At 51.6% G+C, this 27,276-nt stretch overlaps 1 protein-coding gene across 8 annotated transcripts in view; it reads right to left on the bottom strand.

The window, feature by feature from the left end:
- Positions 1-27,268, bottom strand: part of HLCS (holocarboxylase synthetase) — a 171,078-nt gene extending 143,810 nt beyond the window's left edge. For 4 of the 8 annotated variants that reach the window (XR_006787409.1, XR_006787408.1, XM_045852556.1 and 1 more), the window contains exons 1-4: positions 14,216-14,485; positions 11,013-11,150; positions 3,879-4,041; positions 1,575-2,521 (exon numbers count right to left, since the gene is read on the bottom strand). Coding sequence is in view for 6 of the 8 variants with exons in the window: in XM_045852556.1 (XP_045708512.1) it covers positions 1,575-2,521; positions 3,879-4,041; positions 11,013-11,150; positions 14,216-14,410 (1,443 nt within the window). In the remaining 2 variants the exon portion in view is untranslated. Of the gene's footprint in view, positions 1-1,574; positions 2,522-3,878; positions 4,042-11,012; positions 11,151-14,215; positions 14,486-25,957; positions 26,091-26,766; positions 26,960-27,135 lie in introns of those variants that run through there. The other 4 variants (XM_045852560.1, XM_045852558.1, XM_045852562.1 and 1 more) reach the window with 4 other exon arrangements.
- Between the last annotated feature and the right edge of the window lie 8 nt (positions 27,269-27,276).

Here is a 27,276-nt window from a genome sequence, read left to right as displayed (position 1 = left end):
CAGCGCCGACTCAGTTCTCCAGCGCGAGTCTGGGCAGCGGGTGGTCCAATTCGCTGCTCGAAGCTGAAGCACAGCCCCCGGAAGCTGGGTGTTTAAGTGCACTTTCTGAGAATCCATATTTGCTACCATTACTGTATTTTCAGAGAAAAAGATAAGAGGAACATTTATTAGCCCTCCGAACACAAATTCACATAGCTGGCGACCTAGAGAAAACCTGATCGGGTGGTCCGTGTCCCTCTGTCCTGAGGTCCAGACTCCTCACTTACGTGCGTCTTTGGCTGAGTGTCATCTTAGGAACAAATGAGTGGGGGCAATGGTAAAAGAAACAAATGTTACCCTTGAAAAATGTCTGGTCCGAAACCAAAGAGACTCAGAAGGGCTGGGAAGAGAGACAGTATAGGAAATGAAAACAACAAAAAAAATGAAACAGTTCTCCAATTCAATAAAAAGATTCCTATAAGGAAACAATGCCGTTACACTCCTTCTGGGAACTATTCTGGGCAAAGTATCTACATCTCCTCAGTTGTCTCATGAGTTCAACAATTCCTTAAGAATGTTCACCTAACTCGAACGAAAACATTTACCCAAAGGCGTTCAAGGGTTTGCAGTAAGTGATCAGGAATTCTGAAACAGTCTGTCTACTACTATTTGCTTAAACAAACAAGCAAACAAACAGCTAAAAGGGAAGGGGCGGGGAAAACCCAGCAGCTGAGCCGCAGGGCTGCCTGGGACAGGCAGGAGGGAGCCTTTCTGTTCATCTCCCTCTCCATTTTTTCCTTCCCCATGTAGTAACATGCCCTGTATCTAAACCATGTCAATATTCTTCCACGTGAGATTTTTCTCAGCACTCAGATTTTAAGAATTACAAATCACTGCCCTGGCTGGCGTAGCTCAGTGGATTGAGCTCAGGCTGCGAACCAAAGCATCGCAGGTTCAATTCCCAGTCAGGGCACATGCCTGGGTTGCAGGCCACGGCCCCCAGCAACCGCACATTGATGTTTCTCTCTCTCTCTCTTTCTCCCTCCCTTCCCTCTCTATAAATAAATAAATAAAATCTTTAAAAAAAAAAGAATGACAAAGCACAAGAAAGAAACGGAGGGTTTGAAGGCATTTTCAACCTTCACAGCCCCTGCCGGTTGGGGTGCAATCCCAAAACCCCATTCGGAATCACCACCCCCGAGGCGTGCAACTCGCTACACTCAACAAAGATTTGACCATATTAACCCGAGTGTGCTTTGAGGCGAGGGAGCGGACTACTGTAGTTTAGTAAGATTATTACCAGTACAGAACAAGATGAGAAAGACTTTTCCAGCTAACCTTCGGTTAACCAGCAATCTGACATTGGCCGTCGTGCCGTCTGCTGTGTTCCTGCCCCACAGGTGTTTTGTTGGACGAGATATTCACGCGACAGGACAGCCCTGATTCACCCCATCTACTCAAATCAGCGAAAACGCCCAGCCGCAGCCCAGAGCGCCCCACGGCGCAGGCTCTCGGGCCTCCCCGTGCACGGCCGTAGGGGCGCAGTCCCCTCAGAGGTACCGCGATCACGCCAGGGACGCCACCCGCCTCCCTACCTGGCAAAGAACGGCCTCTCCTCCGCGAGTTCCGAAAGGCACTTGCACGATCAGCCTGTCCTTGTCCTCGTTCTCCAGGCGGCCCTGGAGCCTGCCCAGGCCGAGCGGCTCCCCGGGGCCCTCCTCGTAAACACAGCCGCTGCTCAGGACGCTGAGCTTCACCTGGCTCCGGTCAGCCCTGGAGAACACCAGGTCCTGGACGGTCTCCCGCAGCGCGTCCTTGCTGGTCACCTGGAGGCCGGCGAACGTGAAGGACGAAGACAAGCCCAGCACCTTCCCGCCCTGAGAAAGGTAGGCCATGAACTTCTGGTGCAGGTCTTTGGGCACAGACCCCCTGGTGGCAAGGACCAGCAGCAGACAGTTGTCCGGCCACGGGTCCCGGCGGGCGCTCTCCCCCGACAGGAGGTAGAGGGTGTAGCTGTCCGGGTCCACGCAGTCGGCCAGCACTGACCGCACCTGCTGGAACCTGTCCAGGGCTTCCTGGGAGTCGGAGCCCACGTAGATGAGGATGTTGGGCGCCTTCCCGGTGATGTTGGCTCTCCTCCCTTCGCTCTCAGGGCGGGTGGCATCGGCAACACCCTCCACACCGCCGCTGGGGTCGTAGGGAAGATCTGGAATGTTCTCTGCAGATGCAAACTTGACAGACTCAATGGTGCTGTTCTCTAGCTCCAAACACTCGTGGCAACTAGACAGATGGAGGTGACAGAGCTCCACGCAGCCCTCCCCTCGGTCGCCCTCCTGGGCAGGCTCGCTCCCAGGGGCGCCATCTCCAGGGCACTCCATCCTGCCCGTATCAGGCTCAGGCTCAGGCTCAGGCTCAGGCTCAGGCTCAGGCTCAGGCTCAGCGGCAGGGTCGGGGCTCGGCTGCAGGGCGTGGGCTGGCTTGCTCGTGGCCTGGTCCTTCAGTCCCTTCAGGTCCTTCAGTGCCGAGTCCTGCAGGTGCACTGCTAAAGCATGAGCAGAACAGACCATCAGCTCTTCAGGTTCGGCGTGCAGCTCCGTTCAACAGCTCACAGCAGTCTCTGCGCTCCCTGACTCACGCTCCCCCCACCCCCCGGCAGCCGCTGCACAGCTCTCCCCGCATCCCCACGTCAACGCGGTGCCATCCTTCGGGACCACGTCATTGCTTCTGCCTGCGAGGAGGGCGCCTCTGAGGATCTCAGGTGAAATCCGAGCCTCCACCACGCCCTGCCTTACAAGAATCTGAAAACCTCAGACTGGTCAAGAAAGTGAGCTTGCCCTGGCTGGTGTGGATGGAGTGCCGGCCTGTGAACCAAAGGGTCACCAGTTCGATTCCCAGTCAGGGCACATGCCTGGGTTGCGGGCCAGGTCCCCCAGTAGGGGGCATGTGAGAGGCAACCACACATTGATGTTTCTCTCCCTCTCTCCCTCCCTTCGCATTGCTAAAAATAAATAAATAAAATCTTAAAAACAAAGAAAAAAGAAAGTGAGCTTTGCCTGCTTACTTCTAGATCTGATTTCTTGGGTGTCAATCTCCTATATGATAACAAAACTACCAAACAAAGTCATCAAGCACACCCAGGAAAAAGTCACCCCCAGGACACTTATCAGATCAACCACGTATAAAGGGCCTTCCGGAACTTCCAGTACCTCATCTCAGGACTGAAATGTAACTTACAACCACCGATCCAGAAGCCATTTACTGAGCACCTGCTACACGTCTGACAAGGTATGAGGGCCATGCACGTGGCAAGTGGGGAAACGGAGTGCTTCGCACAAATTTCCGAGCTAGTAAATGACACTCACTTGCTCACTGCTCACGCTTTTGCGGTGCACCTGCAGGACTTCTGTGGACATAAAGGGCCAACTTTGAAGCTTAATTAAGGAAGACTATTTTGTGCATTTTCTACAAAAAAGACGTGTCCAAAATATTGTGGTATGTGTATTTCAGGTAAAAAAAAATCTGCGAGGTTTAAAACTTCCGAGTAACACTGACTAGGCTTGTCATTCAATCAAACCATAGCCTAGAAACTAGTTACACTGTATTAGATTGGGAGAAACAAATATTATGTGGGTTCTGACTTTGCAGGCTAGCTTGAAGACAATGTAATTATGGGTATCCTTGTTTAAGAATTTCAAAAGTACCCATGATATACTGAGGGTTAAGCACCTCAAAAAAACTGACTAATGTATGAATTTTATACTATTGTGGAATTCTGACCTGTTGACTGAATTAAACTGAAAATAAGCATGCCCCTAAGTCATACCAGATAGATGTGCTCAAGAGTCCTTAGGCTGATAATCTATGGCACCACTATGAGGAAAACAGCCACCGTCACTTACAAACAATCTTCTGGGGTATCAGTCCATTGGCCATCTGGAGGCGGTCTTCCATGAACGCCACCCCCAGCCTGCTGAAGTCATCCACACTGGCTCTGGCGATCAGCTGGTAAGGGTCCCCGGGTCTGCAAGCCAACGGCAAACAACAGTCCGACCACTTCACAACCTGAGAAAAAACGAATTAGGGAGGAGAGAGAAAAAGAGAGGCTGGGATTTTTCTTCTTTAAAATAATAGATACCGCACTTCGTTTTTCCCTTCAGCGCCCCGCCGCTACCTGATTACCGCCAACGCTGTTCTGAGTGAAACGCTCCCGTTCCCACCCCACAGCAGGGCTCACAAGGCACTAAGTATGAGCCTCTCCTTTCAAAGTGAATGACGTCTCCGCTGCTTTGCAAGCAACTGAAGGAGGAAAGCGCCATTCCCCAGACCCTGGGAGAACATAAGTTCAGTAAAGAAAGCTGCTGTGATTAGCTGATAGGAGTCTGGTTGTAAAAGCAACAGCAAACACAGTGACCGTTTCCTAAGAGGCCATGAATGAATCTTCCCAGGAATACGCTGCCCCACATCCCACAGTCAGAGATATACAATTTTGAATTCTTTTTTTTTTTACATTGGTAGGCTACCTTTTTAGAAACAATTTGCTGAAACCAATGAAAAAATGCTGAGTAAATGAAATAAAACATCATCTTAACAGCACTGAAGAACGGGCTAGACAATGTTAAGAATGGCCAGACCAAATGCTGGGGGAAATCCTGAACCCATAGGGGGAGTCCCACAAGCCAAACCACTTCTGCCCTGAGTGCAGTTGCCGTCCAAGCAACCCGGGCTCACAGGAAAGGTCCGCTGGGCAGAAGGAGAGACACACGGACCGACGGACCAGAGCTGAAAGCACAGAAACAAACATGCACATTTACAGACTCTGAGTCCGGACGAGGCTGCCAAGACAGTGCAGCAGGGAAAGAAGAACACGCTGGCGCAACCAGACCCTGCGTGGAAAAGGACCCCACCCCAGTCCACGCACACTCCAGAACTCAACTCCAGCGGGCCCAGTCAGCGACGTGAGAGCTAAAGCTACAAAGCTCTTAGAAGAAAACACACACGTAAACGGTCGTGACCTTGGCTCGGGCGGCGGATTCACAGACAGGGCTCCAAAACTGCAAGCAACAAAGGAAAAATCAGATAAACTGGACTTGACCGAAATTGTTTGTGTTTCAGAAAACATTTTCAAGAAAATGAGAAGGTAGATCCACAAAGTGGGCGAAAATACTTGCAATCATGTATCTGATAAGATACTTGTATCCACAACATTTAAAGAACTCCAAAAGCTCAACAATAAAAAGACAAATATCCAATTTAAAAATAGTCAAAGGATCTGAAAGACATTTCTCCAAAGAAAATATATAAGTGGAAATAAGCACTTGAAAAGATACTCAAAATCATTAGTCATTAGGGAAACTCAAATCAAAACTACAATGAAATACATCACTTCTCCTCAGGTAGTTATCATTAAAAAGACAAAAACAAGTGTAGAGGGTGTTGAAAAATCCAAATCCGCCCTGGCTGACGTAGCTCAAAAGTTGAGCTCAGGCTGCAAACCAAAGCATCGCAGGTTTGATTCCCAGTCAGGGCACATGCCTGGGTTGCAGGACACGGCCCCCAGCAACTGCACATTGATGTTTCTTTCTCTCTTTCTCCCTCCCTTCCCTCTCTAAACATAAATAAATTTTTTAAAATGACGCAAATGTTACCTTTAAAAAAAATTCCAAATCCAGATACACAGCTGGTGGAAATGTAAAACGTTACAAGTTTCTGGAAAAGAATTTGACAGTTCCTCAAAAAGTTAAACATAGACCTCTGGCTGGGTAGTTCAGTTGGTTGGAGCGTCATCCCAATGCACCAAGGTTGCGGGTTCGATTCCCTGTCAGCGCACATATGGTACAAGAAGCAACCAATGAATGCATCAATAAGTGGAACAATAAATCGATGTTTGTTTCTCTGTCTCTCTCCCTCCCTTTCATTCTCTAAAAAAATTTTTTTTTAATTTGGGAAAAAAGGCAAACATAAAGTTGCAAATGATCCAGCAATCTCACTCCAGGTATACACCTAAGAGAACCGAAAACATACGTCTGCACACAAAACTCATATACAAATGTCCACAGCAGAGCTGGTCACAACAGCCAAAGAGCCAAAACAACCCCAACGCCCATCAGCAGATGAATGGAGAAACAAAATGCGTACAGTCGTACAATGGACTCAGCCAGGAAAGGAAAGAAGTACTAACACCTGTTGCAACACAGATGCACCCTGAATACGCTGTGATAACTGAAGGAAGCCGATAACTAAAGGCCACGTGTGACATGACTCCATTCGTAGGACGTAGCCAGAACATTCAATGCTGACGTGTGCACAGTTTCTCTCTGGGCTGATGAAAACGTTCTGGAATTAGTGGTGGTGGTGCTTGCACACCTGCTGAATTGTGAGTGCACACTTGAAAAGGATGGTGTCGCGGTGTGTGAATTACATGCCAATTTTAAAAAGAACAGGGAAGTCGAGGCGGTTTGCTCCTTTCCCCACGGTTCCGGGGCAGCCTGGTCGCCACGGGGCTCCAGAGTCGGACTTCCCAACGTTGAATCCTGGCTCCTCTGGCCAGTAGCTGTGTGACCCAGGCAAGTCGGTCACCTCTCCGCACTTTGGTTTCCTGTCTAGAAGGTGCTGGTGCCAAGAGAACCTACCGGGGAAGGATACTGAGGAGCTAAAGGGGGGTAACACGTAAAAGGCGCCTGGCCCTAAGGGGGCGCTCTTACGCCAAAACATGGAGTCCTTAGAGCAAGTACTCACAGCAGGGACCGTATCACCCCCACGTGGGTTGGCAGAACACAGTGTGAAAAAAAAAAAAACCCAGAGATCACTATGGGTTTGGCCCTCCAACGCTCAACTGCATCCCACAAAGTCTTGTTCCATAGTGTTTCATTGCTCTCTCAGAGAGCATTCAAACTGAACTGAATTTTTCCCCTAAGGGAAACAATAATTTTGAAAGCTGATAAACACTGTCTTAGAGGGAAACATAATAAAGGCAAGTCTTCACGGTCAAAAGGCTGACACCCATTCGTGGGCCTGGCACCTTTGGAGGAAGAGAAGCCTCCTCGCTTCCCTTTGGCTCCACGGGCAGCCTGCCCCGGGGGGGTGGGGGTCACCTGCTCCTCCCACCTGCTCCCAGACACAGCCCGGGGGGCGTGCGATTCTTCCGGGGGTCCCCTGACCTCGGTTCCGGTCAAACGCTGCATTTCAAAGAGGGCACCTTCCATCCAAGGAGAGGTGAAGCTTACAACTCAGACAAATATTTAGGCGAGGCCGAGCTCTGAGAATGGAGAAAGGATGTCCGCCCGAGAGGATAAGATAAACTCTCACCGTGGCAGGAGCTGGCTGCGCGGCCGAGGGTGAATGGGAAACATGAAAGGACCGGGGCAACCTCCCGCGAGAAGCTAAAAGCATCTTTGTGCTCAGCCCTATCGCTGGCAATCAAAGAGGAGGAACGCTCGGCCCGGGACAGCCAGCCCCGCCCCCTGGGTGTTCAGACGTTGATTCAGCACCCTGCTGGGGCGAGCGCTGCCGAGCTGCGCCCTAGGCCCCACGGGCAGCACTTAGTGTAAGAGGAGCCGCTCGTTCACTCCGCAGCACACACCTCTGCAGGGGCAGGGAAGCGGAGATAACGCCGGAAGCAGCCCGAGAACAATGCACACAGGTCCCCCGATCAGGTTTCTCCGCCCCGCCAGCCATTTCCTCTCCGAAGTGCATTTCCTTTTCCTGGGAACCCGGTCCAGGGGCACGGACCCTGCAAACTCCAGCGGGCGGGGCGCGGGGAGGGGGTGGGGGGGCCTGATCAAAGCAAAGCCGCGCCGTCACCCATCTCCTCCAGGGCCCAGGGGTGTCTGCCTTCCGGGGGCTAAAAGCACACGGGGCCCCTGCAATATGCACTTTGAGACGGAGAAACAAAGGGTTAGAGAAAGAAAGGGGAAGTCAAGCAAAAGGCTGATCCCAAAGATCAAAGCCAAGGAAGCCCTGGGCAGCCCTAGACGGAGGGATTTCCACGCAGACACAGGGCAGAAGCGCCTCTATGACCAACGACTGAAGCTGCATTGACTGCGGCGGGCAGTGGGGCGTCTGCTGCCGCACCTCACCGCCCCACCCACCTCCACGAGGGACGCCCAGGACCCCACGGCACAGCGAAAGCCATCTGACGTATCCCAAGTTCAAAAAGACACTTTCAATATCTGTGAGGGTTGTACGGTCCGAAAAATGGGAAAGCATGTAAGATCGCATCAAGTTCAACAGTCTCTCTTACCTAAGATATTTTCTGTTGAATATCTTAGGATCTTGTCAACTTTAAATGACAGTCAGGTGAAAACTACACACAGCTTCACAAGAGGCCCCCAAAAGGCAAAACCCCATCCAGCAGTCGCCCCCAATGGACTGCAGACTCCGTGAGAAGACAGTGAGCTGTGACGTCAGCTCCTTCCCAGGTCCGAAGCCCACCTTAGCGACCCTGGAGCTCACTCGGTGCAAGAGCCAGGGCGGGGGCAGAAAACAGCTCTGGACTTCTCCAGCTCCTGGTTGCAAGACCCACCAACTTGGGGTCCCAGGCAAAATGAGCTGACTGGGAGCCCTGGCTGGCATAGCTCAGTCGATTGAGCTCGGGCTGCGAACCAAAGTGTTGCTGGTTCGACTCCCAGTCAGGGCACATGCCTGGGTTGCAGGCCACACGTTGATGTTTCCATCAAGCAACCGCACGTTGATGTTTTCTCTCTCTGTCTCTCTCTCTCTGTCTCTTTCTCTCTCTGTCTCTCTCTCCCTCCCTTCCCTCTCTAAAAATAAATAAGTAAAATCTTAAAAAAAAATGAGCTGACTGGACAGAGAACCCTTGGTGGATAGGCGTCTTTAGACCCCCAGAAAATTAAGAATTACGCAGCCGCCCTTAGCAAGATCTTCATGAAATCCTCCGTGGAAGGTCAGTTAACTGGGGTGACTGTGGCAGAGAAGCTCGCCATCTCCCCGTATCTAGCCTGCCTTCCCCCCCGTGGTAACACCGCTCCGGGGTTTCTCTGAGCCCACGGCTGTGCAGTTGCGGGAGGTATTTCTCAGTCTCCCCTGCAGCTGAAGAGATGAGAGGACAAGGGAAGTTTGAAACGTCTGGATCTCAGTTTTAATCTTTTTCCTTTAGAGCGAGGGGAAGGGAGGGAGAAAAAAAGGGAGAGGAACATCAATGTGAGAGACACAATCGACTGCCTTTCATACACGCCCTGACCGGGGACCAAACCCACAGCCTAGGCACGGTGCCCTGACAGGGAATCCCACCAGTGACCTTTCGTTCTGCGGGACGGCGCCCAACCCACTGGGCCACACGGCCCAGAGCTGGGTCTCAATTTTAAAGAGGAAGCTGGCTGTCGCCCACCTGCACTGCTCCCCCATTCTGAGGGCTGGCATGTGGACGAGGCCGACTGCCGTGGTAGTGGCAGCGAGGGAAGCAGCCACAGTGCCCGCGAGAAGATGTGTGGATAAAAAGCTGTGGCACAGTTACACCGTGGAGTACTACTCACCCATAAAAAAGGAAATCTAACCTTTTGCAAAAGCATGGATGGACCTGGAGAGTACTATGCTAAGTGAAATAAGCCAGTCAAAGAAAGACAAATATCATATGATCTCGCTGCTAATGTGGAGTCTAATGAACAAAATTAACTAACAAACAAAATAAAAACAGACTCATAGATACAGAGAACAGACTGAGAGCTGTCAGAGGGAAGGTGGGTTGGGGGACTGGGTAAAAAAGGTGAAGGCATTAAGAAAAAAACAAAAACAGAACTCATAGGTACAGACAATAGCATGGTGATGACCAGAGGGAAATGGGGTTGGGAGGAGGGAGAAGAGGGTGAAGTGGGGACAAATGGTGACGGAAGGAGACCTGACTTTGGGTGGTGAACACACAGTACAGTACACAGATGGTGTGTTATAGAATTGTATGCCTGAAACCTACATAATTTTATTCACCAGTGTCACCCCAATAAATTCAATAAAAGCTTTTTTCCAAAAACTTTTGATTTGCTGTAGCTGGTATGGCTCAGTGGATTGAGTGCCAGCTTGCAAACCAAAAAGTTGCCAGTTCGATTCCCAGTCAGGGCACATCAGGCCAGGTCACCAGTAGGGGGCACGCAAGAGGCAACCACACATTGATGTTTCTCTCTTTCTCTTTCTTCCTCCCTTCTCCTCTCTCTAAAAATAAAATAAAATTAAAAGAAAAAAAAACTTTGAATCAATTTCCAGGCATCTATCAAAAAAATAAAAAGCCCAGGCCAGTTGGCTCAGTTGATTGGAGCACCAGCCCATACCCCACAAGGTTGCAGGTTCAATCCCCGGTCAGGGCATGTACAGGAGGCAACCAATGTTCCTCTCTCACATCGATGTTTCTTTTCCTCTCTCTTTCTCCCTTCCTCTCTCTCTAAAATCAATACTAAAAAAATATTCTCAGGTGAGGATTAAAAATATGTATATTTAAAAAATGCCAGCCACCAGACACCACCACATCCTCCTTTTGCATGGACTTTCCGGGCTGTTGCCACAAGCGGTCCGCAGTGGGAAACACCTGTCCTGGAACTGCTCCTTCACCTTTCCCCCCTCCTATCGGCAGCCAGTGTAAACTCTCTCAGAACCACTTACACTGTTTTTCCCCACACCCGTGAGATAAAAGAGCTCTGGCAGCTCTAGGGCAGTGGGCATGTTTGTCTTCTCCATCCCGCCCAGATGCTGGTGGGTCAGACTGGATGCCCCGGCACCTGGTCCTTCTAGTACCCTGAGGCTCAATAAACCCATTCTTCAGGACGCCTTTCAGCCTCGGTGGTTCTTGTTTAGGAGAGGGATGGAATGAATGACCCTGGGGACTGGACCCGGTAACAACAGTGTGGGCCACATTAGAAAGGAAAAACAGGCCCAGGTAACTTCACTGATACATTTTAATATAACCCAAAATATCCAAAAAGAAAGGGAGTCTCAAAGGCCAGGGAAAAGCACTCATAAAAACACGGATTTAGTTATCATTAAGACACACCATTTCCTTACAATACACAAGTAAAAATCATGTTACTCACGGGGCCTGAAGAAGAAGATGGTCTCGGTGAACTCTCACCTTGCACCCAAATGCTTTCTGTCACAAATGCTACGTGTTCGGCTTCAAGTATAAGAGGAGAAACAAGAAACAGGGCCCATTTGCTCAAGTCGTCAACGGGCTGGATAGAAAGAGAACATGCAAAAAAAGGATTTAATATCACTTCAAACCACAGCTGCCACTTACCTCAACATCTGGATCCGGGGCATCCCTCCTCTGGAATTCCCGGCGGGATCTAAACAAGGTCCTCTGGTTCCCTCCCACAGGCCACATTCACCCTGCGTTTCTTGTTTCCTGTTGAACTGTGGCTGTTCAAACAGCAAAAAGAAAATACCCTCTACGACTCACGACAACTTTAACATCTCTAGATATTTGTTACCAAGCAATCGATTCTGAATCTGGGCTTGCTCCTGCCATTCCTTGTTGTTTGCACTAGAGCATGGAGGAGCTTTCCCATGCTTTCCAGACTCAGAGGGGCTTGTAGCGATGAGGAGGCTCAGAGCACAGCCCAGGGGACAGAAGCCTGTCACTAACAGGAGCCTGAAGAGCTGTTCTTCCATTTCCCCCAAGACTGATAAACCGACTAATGTCTGCTCTCCTTCCTGAAACCTCTCTGAAAAGACAGCAAATCGATTTTTAAGCCTTTTACCTAGGAACAACGAGACACACCCAGAGCAGAACCAGAGCGGAGAAAGCTGAAATCTGAGGCTGCAGGGGACAAGCCTTAGCATCACCACCACCACCAAAAACAAAGAAAAAGGAAAGGCATCCGGGCCGGGCCCCCCAGTGCCGCAGACCCGTTCAGGCCTTGCTGGGGAGAGCAGCAGGTGCTTCCACCAGGCCCGGCAACCTGGCGCCCATTACGTGCTTACTGTCTGCTGAACTAAGGAAAGGATGAAAATGTGGAGGAAGAAAAACTCCTCTGTGTGAGTACATTTAATTCTCAAAATAAGAATTAAAAACAAAAAAAAACAGATTGTCCACATTACTCCAACATAGAAAATGTGTGCACATTAAACAAAAGCCTGAAATTGCCCAGTTTGTATAAACTATCTTTGATTATGCTTACCCATTCTCACGGGACCTTCCATTACACACATTCTGCATGTGTGCGTCTCGTTTTGAATATGTAAAATACACAGGCAACAAAAGTGTAAGATTCAGTTTATAGTTATTTCAGTCCAGGCAGATTGACAATAAGGCATCCACAGAACCAAATCATCAGCCCTGTGATATTTTAAATCTTAAAATAACAGTAGCTAGCCCCGGCCAGTGTGGTTCAGTGGGTTGGAGCACTGTCCTGTAAGCTGAAAGGTCGCGGGTTCGATTGCAGCGCACATGCCTGGGATGCGGGCGCGTAAAGGCAACTGATCAATGTTTCTCTCTCACATCGAAGTTCCTTCCCCTCTCTCCATCCCTTCCCCTCTCTCTAAAATCAATAAGCATATCCTTGGGGGCAGATAGCAGTAGCTAATCACAAATAAATTGTCAGGCTTTCCAGCTGTAAGCCTTAAACACGAGGGCTTAAGCCCAACAACCACTAACCACGCCTTCATTCACTGGACTACTGAGTGATGTCACAGGTCAGGCAGCAAAGCTGAACTGACCCAGACCTTAGGGAGAAAAAAGAAAAGCTGGAAAGATGAACTGTGATTTAAACTCTGAGGGCACGAGCAGGCCTGTCCCACCCAGTCTGGGTGAGACAGTGACATCTGAGCAAAGCTCGGGAATCAAGTTAACTATGCCAAGAGCTGGGGACACAGCAAGTTACAGAATCCCTCGAAAGCTGGAGGCAGGTTTGGCTGGAGCAGTGGTCAAGGGCTGAACAGCATTAGTTAGTTGCTGAAGTTAGTAGAAGACCAAGAAAGTCATGGATGTTCCAAAGTGAAACTGTCTTCCAAGAAAAGTAAGGACATTTATGTCTCAATATTTTTGAAAGTTCAAAATTTCCACTGTAATCCTTACCAGTTTTTTTTTTTAAGTAAATGATCCAGTTTGGAAAGCAGTGCAATAGAAAAACCCACCCCTCCATTTGCCCTCACTTTATTTTTCTTCTCAACCAGGGTTCCTTGAGAGAATTAGGCTCCTTCGTTAAGGCATCCACTGTATATAATAAATGAGTTTCACCCCCTTGCATCTAGGCGGTGCCAGATATGCCCTCTCTTAGATCTGATACAGTTACTTATATTCTGTGTGTTAGAGCAGACTAACAAGGCAGGATAGTTTTGATTCGCTAGCAGCGCGGTATACTCCCATACCTAAGCATAACCTCAAAAAAGTATTCAAACCTAAGATTTTAATTCCCACCCGGTGTTAGGGCACACACATAGAAAATCTCACTTTAATGCTAAAACTGAGTCTACTTTCCAGAAGGAAAGGGCAAGAAACCGATGAAAAGCGAAACACTTGGAAATGTTCATGAAAACAACGTCAGGGACCTCCGTGGAAATTTGCGCAGAACCGCACTGTGAATCAAGTCCCTTTGCCAATAGGAAGAACGGGAAGAACTACAGTTCCTTTTACAGAGCGCAGAGGTTTTTTGCAGAGATTAAACCACAGAGCCTACTGAACTGGTAGTCACCTGGCTACGTACTGGGCCAAAAAACAAAGGCTGTGCAAACCGAAATGAAACATGGAAAGACAATCCGTGGAGTGCCCCGGCCCGCAAATGATGCAACTGGCGGAAGGACAGGAAGACCGGCAGTCTGCGTCCCATCGGAGATATCTGACTGAAAGCTGGGGATCTGCTGCCTTCTCTCAATTCAGTGCAACCAAACTCCAGCCCAGAGAGGAGAGAAGGGCAGACTAAGCCGGCAGTGCTCTCGGGTTCAGAGCTAATGGCCACGGCACGGTCACAGGGGCACACGCCTATTTTCTAATGCCAAGAGCCTGGCGTCTGCACACTCAACTTCGCGCGCCATCGGGAGGCGAACGCGCCGCCTTTCAGCTCCACATCTCTGGTCCCCTGACCCGGGTTTCCCCGGCATCGCGCGCAGGGAGACCCCAGCCCGCCGCCCCGCGCCGGCGCGGAAGGTGCGCCTCCGGTTCGCACCGCCCAGAGCGGGCGGCCGGCCGCTTCCGGATTGGCTTGCAGGGCGAGGGGCGCGTAGACCGCGACCCCCGCCCTGCCGCCCCGCCCCCTTTAGGCCCCGCCCCCTCGCCGCCCGCCGCCCGCCGCCCGCCCACCTGGCTCTCACTGACGCAGAAGACGCGGCCGCCGCGGCTCAGGCACACGCGGGCATCCCGGGGCTGCGCGGCCGCGCCGCAGAACGTGAAGGAACAGCGCGTGGCGAGCAGCCGCCGCACTGTGGTGCGCACGAGCGCGGCCGGCCGGCGCCCCCAGCGCACCCACAGGTACAGGTAGCAGAGCGTGATGAGCATGGCCCGCCGGCCGGCCGCCGCGGGGCGCTGGCTCGGGACGCTCGCGCTCCCCGGCCGGCCCGCCCCTCCCCTGCACCCCCGCCGGCCGGAAGGGGCGGAGCCGCAAGGGAGAGGCCACGCGGGGAAGTGGGGTGTGCTGCTGTGGGCGGGGATGATGTGACGGTGGCAGGGGAAGCCTGTGGGGCAGGGTGATGAGTAGGCTGAGCACCAGGGGTGCAGGCCAGAGGCTGCCCGGCCTGTTGAAGCCCCAGTCCGGCCTCCCCTCCTGGACGGGTGGGAGGCTGATGGAGGAAGGGGCTGTGCGTGTTTGTAACACGAATTAACCGAACCGAAGTGTGCTGGCAGCCTCCACCCAGTCCGGCGGGGAAAAGAAGGTGAGGCCTTACGTAAATTCATACGATGCAATAAAATACTGGGTTGGCCAAAAAGTTCGTTTGAGTTTTTCCTTAATGTGGCTCTAGTAGCGCTTCCTTCTCTTCCTTCGAAACAATTTTGTTAAGATTGCATTGTGACAGCTGCCGTATCAGTGTGCATTAAAAAACTTACTAAAATTGGGGGATTTTAGTGTAGCCATTTTAATAGTGAAGATGTAAGAAAATACCCAGTATTTTCCGCATATTCTTTATTATTCCCAAAAAGGTAAAAACGCAACTGAAACGCGAAAAAAGATTGGTGCAGTGTGTGGAGAAGGTGCTGTGACTGATCAAAAGTGTCAAAAGTGGTTTGCAAAGTCTCATGCCGGGGATTTCTCACTGGACGATGCTCCAGGGTCAGGTAGATCAGTTAACGTTGATAGCAATCAGCCCTGGCTGGTGTAGCTCAGTGCACTGAGTGCGGGCAGTGAACCCAAGGGTCGCATGTTCGATTCCCAGTCAGGGCACGTGCCTGGGTTGCAGGCCAGGTCCCCGGTAGGGGGCCTGCAAGAGGCAACCACACATTGATATAAAAAAAGAAAAAATAACTTTTAAAAAAGTTAATAGCGATCAAATTGAGACATTAATTGGGAACAGTCAATGTTCTACCACACACAAGAAAGCCAAGATACTCAAAATATCCAAATCAGAAAGTTGAAAAATATGTCTTTTATGGGAGAAAACCATGTGGACTTTGTGGCCAACCCAATATTTCTTCTGGACTCTGCAGTTTAAAGTAAGGGCAGGAAACAAGTTGAAGACAGATCAGGAGTACAAAGCTGCCTGGTGTTCTTGCATGCGTGAATCGCCACTTTGACCGTTAGCATCCTAAAGCCAGTAGGAAAAGGAAAATGTCAGCTAGGACTCAGTGTTCTTGTCCCCGAAGAGAAGCGTAATTATTCCTGGCGCGGACGGATGAGATTTCTCCCGTGGAGCCCCATTTTTCAGAGGCCGTCTGCAGAGAAGCACTGAGAACACAACACTCTGGGTGTCACTCACCCACAGGATCGCCAGCGGTGGAGCAAACCCACCGGAAATAGAGGACAGTTTCCTCAGGACACTGAAGCACAGCCGAGATTGTCCCTGCATCGCTTCCCATTCTGGCCTTGGCTCTAAGTCGCAGGTGGCAAACACAAGGCCCGTGGGCCAAATCCAGCCCTCCACCTTGTTTTATCTGGTCTGGCACCTTGTTTCTACCCAGCGGCAGCACCGAGCTCCTTGCCCCTAGTTAAGGAGCAGTAACATTTCTACAACCCTAAAATGACATTCGGCCCTTTGAAGGCAACTGTGAGGCTGATGTGGCCCCCCGTGAAAATGACTCTGACACCCCTGCTGTGAGTGGGTGGCAGAATGCACTCAATGCCATCCGGTACGCCACGCCCAAGTCTTCCTGCATCCAAGGACAGGTTTTTAAAAGGCCCTGGCCCTTTATTCACCTGCTTTAAAAATAGCAGTATAGGGCCCTGGCCAGGTAGTTCAGTTCATGAGAGCATCATCCCAAAAAGCCAAGGTTGCGGGTCTGACATTCGGCCAGGGCACATACAAAAAGCAGCCAACACATGCATCAGTAAGTGGAACAACAAATCAGTGTTTCTCTCTCGCCCTTCCATTCTCTGTTAAACATCAGTAAGTAAGTTTAAAGTAGCAGTATAGAATACCCACTTCCAGAACCTCACACTTCCGGTGAGATGACACAGGACATTCTCCCATTGTCCATGGCAATGATAGATTTAAAAAGAGAAAGACGCCAAGAAGACATAGCGGGGCTCGGAAACAAGGAGAGCATCGCAGTGGACCCGAAGTAGAAGAAAGACGCTGGTGAGCGGGGTGAAGCCATACCCTACTGTGGCAGTTGGGAAGCGGGTGCCTGCACGGGAACAAGACCTAAGATTGTGTCACTGCAGAAAGAAGTGAGGGAGCCCCTCTGAGGGGGGACTCAGCCCCTCCGTGATGACACAGGGCTGCCAGTCAGGAATTAAGAACATGCAAAGGCTTAATCCTAAGGATCAACCCTAATGTTCTCCTACACAAACACTTCAGATAGCCTTCTTGGAGTTCGCTGAATTTTGGCTCCAAGGACCAGTCTCCCCGCCCCCAGGGCCAGATACAGAGAAGTCGTCTCTTCTCCCTGAAGATCACAAGCGTCTCTAGTTTCTCCAGATTCCGTAAGAGCTCTGCACCCTCACCTTCCACGGACGGCATGACTCCATCTGACCAGAATGGGAGCTTTCCAGGTTGACCCTCAGATGTTTCACAATGTCAGGGTCTCGGAAGACATCGTGGGAAAATGCGGAGGTCAAAACTGTTCACCAGCTCCAGCTTACAAAGAACGGGGAGCATACTGGGTCACCCTGAACGGAAAAGTGCATGAGGCCCCTTCCTGCCCCTTTGACTGAGGACCCCTGACACCGCTGATGGCCAGGAAGGAGAAGAGGAGCGCAGGTGGATGAGGAGGGGCAGGAGGTTGAAGGGTCACACCGCAGACTCTGTTTGTGATCCCACCTGAAGTGATGGAGCTTAGCTTCATCACCCGGGAGAGTAATGGGAAGGGGAAGGAAGCAAAAATATGACATCGGGGGATCGACTCTGTGCACCTGCTGCCCACCCTGTCCCTTGCTGCTCAAGGAGGGGTCCCTGGCATCAGGCAGCATCGTCAGCACCTAGGAGCTTGCTAGAAATTCAGAGTCCCAGGCACCATCCTGGACCCAATGAGTCAATATCTGCACTTTTTAACAAAAAAAAACCCAGGGGATTCACAAACACATTCAAGCTTGGAAAGCACTGCCAAAGTCTCCATCTATTACTCACTGCATCTGGGGTTGCTCCAGACCCATAAGACTTCCAAATTGTTGTGGAGAAGAAAACCACAGACTAAGAGTTTAAAAAACTAGACTTCGCCATTTACAAGACCATCCCTGTAGGAGGGATGGTGCACTCCCTAGCCAGCACCTGAAGAGCACCTGAGCTGCCCAGCAGAACGACTGGCTGTTTCCAGGGAAAGCCTTCCCAGGCTCACAGTCTCCGGTCCCCCGCCCTCGGGAGGCCCGCCAGGGAAGTGATGGTTTGGGGGCGAGGCGGAGTCGAAACCAAAAGAACGTCAGTCCCCTAGAGGAAGCCGGTCTGTCCCCCTTTAAACAGGTGACAGCTCGTCCCCAGAGGAGGTCTCTCGCAGTGACATCAGCTCTGTCTGAATTTGGGAAGCACCTGAACTTGGGAAGCATTCAGCATGCTGATCAGTGCAGTAGCCACAGCTGAGAAGGATAGTTTGTTTTTGAAATAAAATCCCAATTTCATAGGAAATGATGGGTAGGTGCTAAAAGTTAAATAGCTTTAATTGTAAAGAGTCCATTTTTAGCAGTTAAAATACATAGTCTCTGTTTTATAAATAAGAGTCTATTCCCCCCACAAGTGTTAGACTGCTAAACCAGTTTGCAAATTTAAAATGATGTTCAGAGTTCCACTGTCTCAGAAAAGACCATCTGTTTAAAAAGGTGCTCTCTGAGATAAATGTAATTGAAATACGTATTTAATTGGAATCAGGAGGTTTTTGTTGGCAAAAACTATAATATGTGAAGAGCTTTGAATACTCGATGATCGATGCTATGTGTGTTTACTAGTCAGAAAATGTCCGTGTGACTCTCTGTGTGTGCAGTTAAACATTAAGTGAATTAACCTATTTTAAAACAACAATCCAGCCCTGGCTGGCGTAGCTCAGTGGATTGAGCGCAGGCTGCAAACCCAAGTGTCGCAGGTTCGAATCCCAGTCAGGACACATGCCTGGGTTGCAGGCCACGGCTCCCAGCAACTGCACATTCATGTTTCTCTCTCTCTCTCTCTCCCTCCCCCCCTTCCCTCTCTAAAAAAAATAATAAAAATAAAAAAATATAACGTGCCTCTTCGAAAAAAAAAATCCTCCTTTTTTTAAAGATTTTATTTAATTTTAGAGATGGGAAGGGATGGAGAAAGAGAGAGAGAAATATCAGTGTGTGGTTGCCTCTCGTGTGGCCCTCACTGAGCACCTGGTCAGCAACCCAGGCATGTGCTCTGACTGGGAATCGAACCTGCGACCCTTTGGTTCACAGCCCGCACTCAACCCGCTGAGCTATGCCAGCCAGGGCCAATCCCTTTTCTTATTGGTTTAAACTCAAAAGAAAAACACAGTTCTTGACAGAGAGATAAGCTACTGGCTTGGGCTGTGACCAGGGCCTCAGAGGGGAAAAGAAAGTTGTCATTTTAAATCTTGCTGATCAGCAAATGCCTTGTGAAGGCAGTGGTCAACCCAGCCACCACTACCCTGGGTCAAAGACCGACTTCAGAATCCCAGTGTTTAAAAACACTTTTTCCAAACACTTTTTCCAAATGTTGTATTAAATGTCTTAAATGTTCATAAGTAATTCCTCATAATTATATAATGTGGCTTAGAAATTTGTTTTAATTGCATTGTATTTCTGTAAACTTTGGTGATTGTCCTAATATTATTTCTTTTGGAAGTTTTATATTTATCAAAAGGACTCAAAGTTCTATGCCAGAGAGGTCTGTAATTCAAAATACAAATAATAGCCCTGGCTGGTGTAGCTCAGTAGATTGAGTGCCAGCGTGCAAACCAAAGGGTTGCTGGTTCGATTCCCGCTCAGGGCACATGCCTGGGTTGCGGACTAGGTCCCCAGTTGGGGGTGCGTGAGAGGCAACCACACATTGATGTTTCTCTCCCTCTCTATCTCTTTCTTTTCCCCTCTCTCTAAAAATGATAGATAAAATCTTTACAAAACATACAAATAATAATAAAGATAAGATGTGAATTGTGACCTAAGAATTAAAAGATTCTTTTACATAAACCCTTAGGAGCCTGTACGTAATGTGTCATTATTTCTTAATTACACGCAAGGCCAAGATAACGGCTATCTCCCTGATTTCCAGGCAATAAAAGGTAAAGGTACTGGCTGGTAATACGTCAGGATAATGCTAACTGGAAGAACCAGGTGAATTGATTGGCTGTAAATCTTGGTATAGTAATCCGTAGCATTAAGGTGGTAAGGAAATGTTACATAGTAATAAAAGAAGATCTAAGTTTTAAGATAGGATGGAGTCTAGTTAAAATGTAGGTACTAACTGTGTAAAACGTGTACATTCTAATATGAGTCAGAAAGCAAAGAATAGGCAGAACCTGTTAGCTGGGCTGCACAGCACACACAGAGGAGTCTTTCTGGTGACAGCAGAGGGACCCCGACGAAATGGAACTGACCCGGAAGGTCGCGGTCTGATTTCAGAATGGGTTGGCGCGCTGCACCTGCCTCCGGCCTCCTCTGAGCAGGGGATGGCTTACTGGACTCTACCATCTTCTCAGAACTTAAAACTGTTGGCTTTTATTTCCTTGAAAGATTGTATTTATTTATTTTTAGAGGGGGGGAAAGGAGGAAGAGAGAGAAGCACCAATGTGTAGTTGCCTCTTGTGTCTGGGGACCCGGACACGTGCCCTGACTGAGAATCCAACCAGTAACCTTTTCGTTCACAGGCCAGCGCTCAACCCACCGAGCCACACCGGCCAGGGAAAACTACCGGTTTCTAGAATCCAGCACCCTCAAGTTGAAAGTCAAATGAAGTAGTGGGGCCAAGCCCTCCCCCACATGAGTATCTGAAGAGCGGGGCGGAAGGACAGACAGACAGGAGTCACTGCACGCCCTCGCTGGGGACACTGAGGACCCACGGACCTGCACAGAGCATCTTGACCCCCCCCCCAGTCGCCTTAGGACTCACGTTAACAGCGTATTGTTTGGGAACAATCATACTGTCAAATCAGGCAAAACGGAATTTTAGTTGGTTAATCAAAATAGAGGAATACACAGACATTGAAACCTCCCTGGGAACCAGAACAAACCCATCAGATGGACGGAGATTCCCCATCTAAATCCCTGGGAGTGTAGCGTGCAGCCTCGTTGCTGGAAAACCCAACCCGGTCCAGTTTTCACCCCTCCCGTCTTTCTGCAGCCGCTGCTCTTCCGGCGGCCGCGGCCTGCCGTCCCCACCAGTCAGGGAACCGGGAACCCGTCTCAGCAGACAGCATTTGAGAGCTTGCTCCCCAGCCTAGGGCATCACTTTGGCTCCAGTAAGCTGGCACAAAAATTTCTCTTAAAAGAGGAAGAAAGGAACCAGCCTAAATACTGAGATGGGGGCTGGGGTGCTGTTGATACTGAGATGTTGCTCCAGACACTGAGAAGGTGCACACACACCAAACAGGACAGGCGGGTGACCCCGGGAACAGAGATAATGGAGGGCTGCTGCCCGCCCCCAGGGATCGGAGCCCCAAGGAGCGGGGACCTCCCAGAGCTGTCCTCTGCGAGAAGGAGACCCAGCCAGACCCACAGAGAGGGGGGAAGTTCCTGGGTTTCTCCATTCCCTTGGCCTTCTAGTGCCCCCTGGGCTGAACTTGGTTGAAGCTAAACAGGAGGGGCGCGTCAAAGAGCCCCCTTCCTCGCCCATCACTGCAGAAGAGGGAAGGGGGAGCTGCCTCTGAGGAAGAACAGGCCGGTCGCCAGCCCCTGCCCGTTCTGAAATGCTTCCCTTAAAACAGTGCTTCCCAGATCCACTCTCTGTTTCTGTTCCTACAGTATGGGCTGAACTGTGTCTCCCAGAAACATTCTGATGCTGAAATCTAACCCCCAACACCTCAGTCTGTGAGTGTACGTGGAATTGAGGCCTTCACGTTGGCGGTGGTGGTGGTGAGGGTGAAATGAGGTCGTACGGGCGGGCTTCAACCCAGTGGGGCTGGGGTCCCTGTAAGAGATCAGGACTTGGGGGGGGGGCCGGGGGGTGCAGGGGGGAAATGGCCATCCACATGGCAGGGAGGGAGGCCTCAGGAGAAACCAGCCCTGCGCACACTCCCATGGGGGGCCTCCGGCCTCCGGGCCGCGGGGAAACGAGCCGCCTCGTCTGCAGTGCCCAGTGCCCGGCTGGGGAGCCCGAGCTTGCTAACCGGTCCCGGTTCCCCGCGCCGCCGCCCTCTCTGCCTCTCGCTCTCCTTCCAGCCGTCGGGCGTGAGGGAGCCTTCGCCCCGCATCTGCCCTCCCGCGTTCTCCACTGAGGTTCCCTTCGCCCCCCGGGTTTCGGTGACCACAGCCGCTCTGGGCACAGCGCTCTGACCCTCACCGCCAGCTCCGGCCTTTCCCAGCCAACAGCGCCATCGTCATCCCTCCCGAGTGTATTTATTTGGATATTTTGTTGGTATGTCAGAAGCAACGTGCATAAAGCGGAATGCAGTTTTCTCCCACAAATGACCTCTTTACCCTGATTGCTCTCTCTGCGGAGAACGTCCCATTCTCCTTTCCACCCAGCCCTGGAACGCAGTGTCCGTGGGGCCTCAGCGTCCCTCCACACCCCCGCATCCTGTTTGTCTCCGTTGGTGGCGCCTCCACACAGTCCCGAGTCTCATCTCCTCCTCACCCCTTGCTGCTGTCGCTGGAGCCAGCGTGGTAGCCACCAGCCCCCTGCAGGCCCCCCACTCCCCACGGCTCCGCCTGCTCCAGCACCTTCTGCACGGGACTCCCCGCAGTGCGGCTGTGATCCGTCACCCCCTTCCTCAAACCCTTCAGTGCCTGCCCCTGCCCACCACGAAGCTCAGGGGGGCTTCCCTGGCCTTCAAGACCTTCCACCGCACCCACCTAGCCTGGTCACCCGTAAGGACCATCCATCCATTCATGGACTCACTCCCCGTGTCTGCATACCAAGCCCTGTGCTAATCACTATGTACATTCTGTCACGTAACCCTCTCGTTAACAGCAGGGTGGCTCTGGTCCCCAGGTGGCACAGGAGAAAGTTGAATGTAGAGCAACTGAGTGACTTGCTCGAGATCCCACAACTAGGTCGGGAAAGCTGGGAGCTGAATTTATGTCTTTCTGTCTCCAAAGCCCTTCACTATGTAAGCTGGGCGCCTGAGAACAAAGAATGCCCTATGAGCAAGAAAAGTACATTGAAATAAAACTCAGGATCCAAGGGGGGTGGGGTGGCGGCAGAAGGTTCAGGTGTGCCGCTGCTAGCCTGGAGGACAGCCTTCTGTGTCCAGATCACACAGGCTGGGGCTGCCCAGGGGCTGGACACACCCGAAAAGCCGCAGCTGGGATTTCACGGAGAACGCCAGAGCAAACAGCTGGCTCTAAAAACGCACAAAAAGAGAGCTATGGTCCACTTTCTGTACAACTGAATGTCACTGATTTACTACTGTTTTAAGGACCCTCAAGTATAGGGAAAATCCAAAGTTAAAAATTACAGAGTCAAACCCTGGCTGGTATGGCTCAGTGGATTGAGCACCGGCCTGCAAACCGAAGGGTTGCTGGTTCGGCTCCCGGTCACGGCACATACCTGGGTTACAGGCCAGGTGCCCCGTTGGGGGCATGTGAGAGGCAACCTATCAATGTTTATCTCCCCCCCATCTCTCCCTCCCTTCTCTCTCTGAAAATAAATAAAAAATCTTCTAAAAAATTAAAAATTAGAGTCAAAATGTGACGTGGGAGCACACAAGAGGCAGATGACGTAGATTTGTACACCTGAGACCTATGATTTTATCAGCAACCACCCCAATAAATTCAATAAGAATTTTTAAAAAGAAAAAACGCAACTTGGTGCCCTGGATTGGATCCTGGAGAGACAAGGGCGCTGCTCGGAAAACTGCCGGAATCTGAGGGCTACAGCTCAGTCAACACCGCGTCGAGCTGGTGTCCAGGGACTCTTTCGGTCCGTCCATGGCTGTGTGAGCACCAGAGGGACCTGGGTGAAGGAACTCTGCTACTTTTGCAACTCTTTTGTAAGTCTAAAATGATTTCAAAATAAAAAGTTACACAAACTAGAGGCTGACCTCCTACTGAATTCCATTGGTGTCCCTCCCTCTCCTGTCCTTCTGGCCACACAGTGTTAAGCCTATCACTTCCTCTCTCTGGGCCCCGGTTCTTCAGCTGTTTAGAAAAGGGGAGACACCCACCAGATCACCTCCAACTGGGCCCTCGAGCGCTGAAGGCCTGAGACCCCGACCCACTGCAGTATGAGTCGCTTTACAAGCATTTCATGGGCAGTAATGTCTTATGCTCCTACAAGTCCCTGGCATATTAAGCACATTGTAGGTGCGTCATAAAAGCTTCAGAAACTGGCTCATCCATCCATTTGTAAAGTGAGGTGACACGTCTCTTCTACTCCGCTGGCCACTAGAGAGACAAGTGCTCACATTTGTTCTTCATTGAGAACAAAAGTGTCTTCACCCAGCCGTGGGGAGTGGTCCCTTAGATCCCAGGCAGAGTCTGCTCCTGGTGGGGGCAGGGGAGCCACCCTCTGTGCGCTGCGTCCTGCCCCTCGGACCGGACCTCCAGTGGGGCCCGTAGCACCCGTCGGACGACCACACACGCAGGGCGCTCACAGCCCCAGTCACCCCGAGGACAGTGCAGGGAATGGGAGCGGTGAGTCCCACTCGCTGTAACTACATTGTTGTCTCCCTGCCGACCCTGCCCCGTGTCCTGATCTCACGCCTCACTTTTAAAGGCTCAGTAATGGGGGTCAAATGAATGACTGTGCAAATTGACTGCAACCTTTACAACCAAAAGGAGATAAAAACATGAGCAGCTGCACACACCCCAACTCCCGCCACCCCCCCACCCCGCCCCACACAAACTTGTTCTGTGACTGTGGGCAGGTGCCTGCCTCCCCAGCTTGGGAGTTAGAGCATCCCCAGGGTGCCCATGGAGGGGGAGCACACAGCACTGAGTACACCCAATTAACCACAGGACACGTTCTGAGAAATGTCTAGGTGGCTTCATAGTTGAGCAGACATACAGCACCCCCTTACACACACTAGACGCGTGGCCTACCACGTGGCTAGCGGGGCACAGCCCATTGCTCCCAGGCCTGCACAGCACAAAACAACAGATTCAATCAAACACGAGAAAATGATGCAACCAAGAGATGCAGTAAACATGAGAGGCAGGAGGCTGCTGCTGGCGCAACATGGCATACTGTCTACAGCGAACTGTATACGCAGGTAAAGGACATAAAATAACGATGCAAAGTCTAATACAGTAAATATATAAGCAAGTCATTATGATCATTGTCAAGTACTCTGCACTGTACAGAATTATGTGTGCTATAGTGTGTACTGCACATAATTGTGTGTGCTGTGCTTCCATAGGACGGCAGCACGGTAGGTCTGTTTGCACCAGCGTCACCACAGACACCTGAGTGATGTCCTGACCACTGCCACGTCACTGGGCTATGGGAAGTGTTCAGTGTCCATTGTAACGTTATGGGACCACCGTCCCACAGGCCCTCCATCAAGGACGAACCATCCCCATGCGCTGACGGAGGAGCAGCGCACCTGCACCCAGTCAACAGACTAGAAGGGCAAGGCCGTTTCATTCCCCCGAGGGCTTTCCAGGAGGACCGCATTGCCTCCTTTCAGCAGCACGGGAAGCTCGGGCTCTGAGGCCCACACTAGCAGGGGTCCTTCCCAGTAGAGGAGGACAATGCCTTTGTCGGGCACGGAAAAGCATGTCTGCCTAGAAATTCTCCTCCACTGGTCAGTCCCAGTGCCTGAAGTCTCCACCACCTGAAACACTCCTTCAGGTGAGGTCATCTCCCAACGGAAGCAGATTTAAACTGAAGTCAGTGTGTGGAGTCCGGGGCTCCTGCTTTTAATGGTGACTGTCCCATTAATTAGAAAATTCAGAGCAGGGCCCCGTGTGCAGGACAGAGGTCAGAAACATTCAGCTGCGTATAAACTTGCTGCCCCAAGAGCTGCTGGGTAGAATCCCGGGCAGAGTGAGTCTGGGGCGCGAAAGGCCACAGGGACACACAGAAGGCTATCAAGGGACAACTGGAGAAGAGAAGGGACTGAAAGAGTCCAAAGCACACAGGAGGCTAACTGTGGAAAAGCAGACTCCGCCGGAAGTGACAAGCCCAGCGGTCATGCCCAGCGCACTGGCCTTCTCTCCTTGCGGGTGAAAGTTCCGTGAGACTGGGCAGAGAGTCACGTGACAACTGGATTTTTTTTTTTTTTTTTCCTCTCCCCTTCCACCAACCTGAACATTTTTTCTCTTAGGACCTGACACTTCCCACGCTTAGGAAGAGCCACTTACAGACTGAGGAAAACAAAAAGTCGTACCTATTATTATAAACCTTTGCTAGTGGAAATTCCGTGGGTCCGGAGAGAAGTCTGGTGCAAAGACTCGGTGGGAGAGCCGAGGCGGCAGTACAGCCACAGCCCGGAGCGTTCCCAGCTCACGGCTTGGCTTCCTCCCCGTCCCACTGAACGTCTCTTTCCCCGGAGGCTCCGGGATAGAGACTCCAGGAACGGGTCCAGCGAAGCGGCAGTGCCCCCTGTTGACGCCCCTTGCTTTGCAGGTCAAACCGTGATTTTTAAAAGGTTTATGCAACACCCCCCCCCCCCCCCGCGCTCCCGGTCCCCCGCTTAGCCCCAACTGCACTGCAGGCGGTTTGCAATTAACAGCAGATCGGGTGGAATGGGACGAGAAACTAAGAGAAGCGTCTCAGCAACCCCAGGGCTAAGTATGTTCAGTGTTTACCGAACGGTCGAGCCGTAGGGAGAGAACGGGCGCGCTCCGGGGGAAGCCGAGGGCGGAACGATGATGCAGCCGAATGGGAACTGCCCTAGGCCGCCCACTTGCTACAAGACTTCAGCCCCGGAGAGATGATTGCGCCCAGCCCCGATTCAGATATCCTAAATAAGGGGGTGGGGAGGGACCCCGCAGATTGCACGCCGTGATAAAACTATTCCTTTCTATAAATAACTCCCCTGGGGGGGCGGGTGGTAAACCGCGGGTTCAAAGGCCCGCCACCCGGCTTTCTCTGGGGAAACCCTCCGACCAGCGTGCGCCTGCGCCGCCGTGGAGGCTCGGCCCTGGCACCTCCGCCCCGGGGCCTGGCGAGACGGTCAATCCGCGCGGCACGTACCTGTGGGTCGAGCCCCGAGCACCCCGACCCCCACCGCCGCGCTCCAGGCCTCCGGGCCTCCCAGCGCCGCAGCTGCGCCCGGACCGAGGGGGCGGCCGCCGCTGAAATGCACCCGAAGGGGGCGGGGTGTTGTCGCGCGGGAATGATCAGGTGGCAGCGAGGGCGTGGGAAACAGGCCATGGGAATGGCCAGATCTGGATATCCCTCCGAGGGGGCCCCCTGCGGGGTAACACCCCCAGATTCTGACCCCGCCCCAGCCCGCTGTGCCGCGGGCCGCACCGGCGCGGACGCCTGGCTCCGCGGAGCACCCCTCCCGCTGCCCAGAACACGGCCTCCGCCGGCCGCGGCGTCCTACCACCCGTCCTTTACCTCTGGCCTGAAATGTCAGAATGTGTCACCCCCTCGGGAGGCCTGGCCTGACCGCGGGGCAGGTGAAGCCCCTTCCCAAGTCCTCTGCGGAAACTCCCCCATCTCGTCATTGTTGGCATTTGTACCACGTGCCTGCCTTTC

This window comes from Phyllostomus hastatus, unplaced genomic scaffold (genome assembly GCF_019186645.2).
Source record: "Phyllostomus hastatus isolate PE091 unplaced genomic scaffold, TTU_PhHast_1.1 phas_contig_948, whole genome shotgun sequence".
Classification (NCBI taxonomy): Eukaryota; Metazoa; Chordata; class Mammalia; order Chiroptera; family Phyllostomidae; genus Phyllostomus; species Phyllostomus hastatus.
The sequence above is the reverse complement of the archived record's forward strand: the minus strand, read 5'-3'. Positions and strand labels throughout refer to the sequence as shown.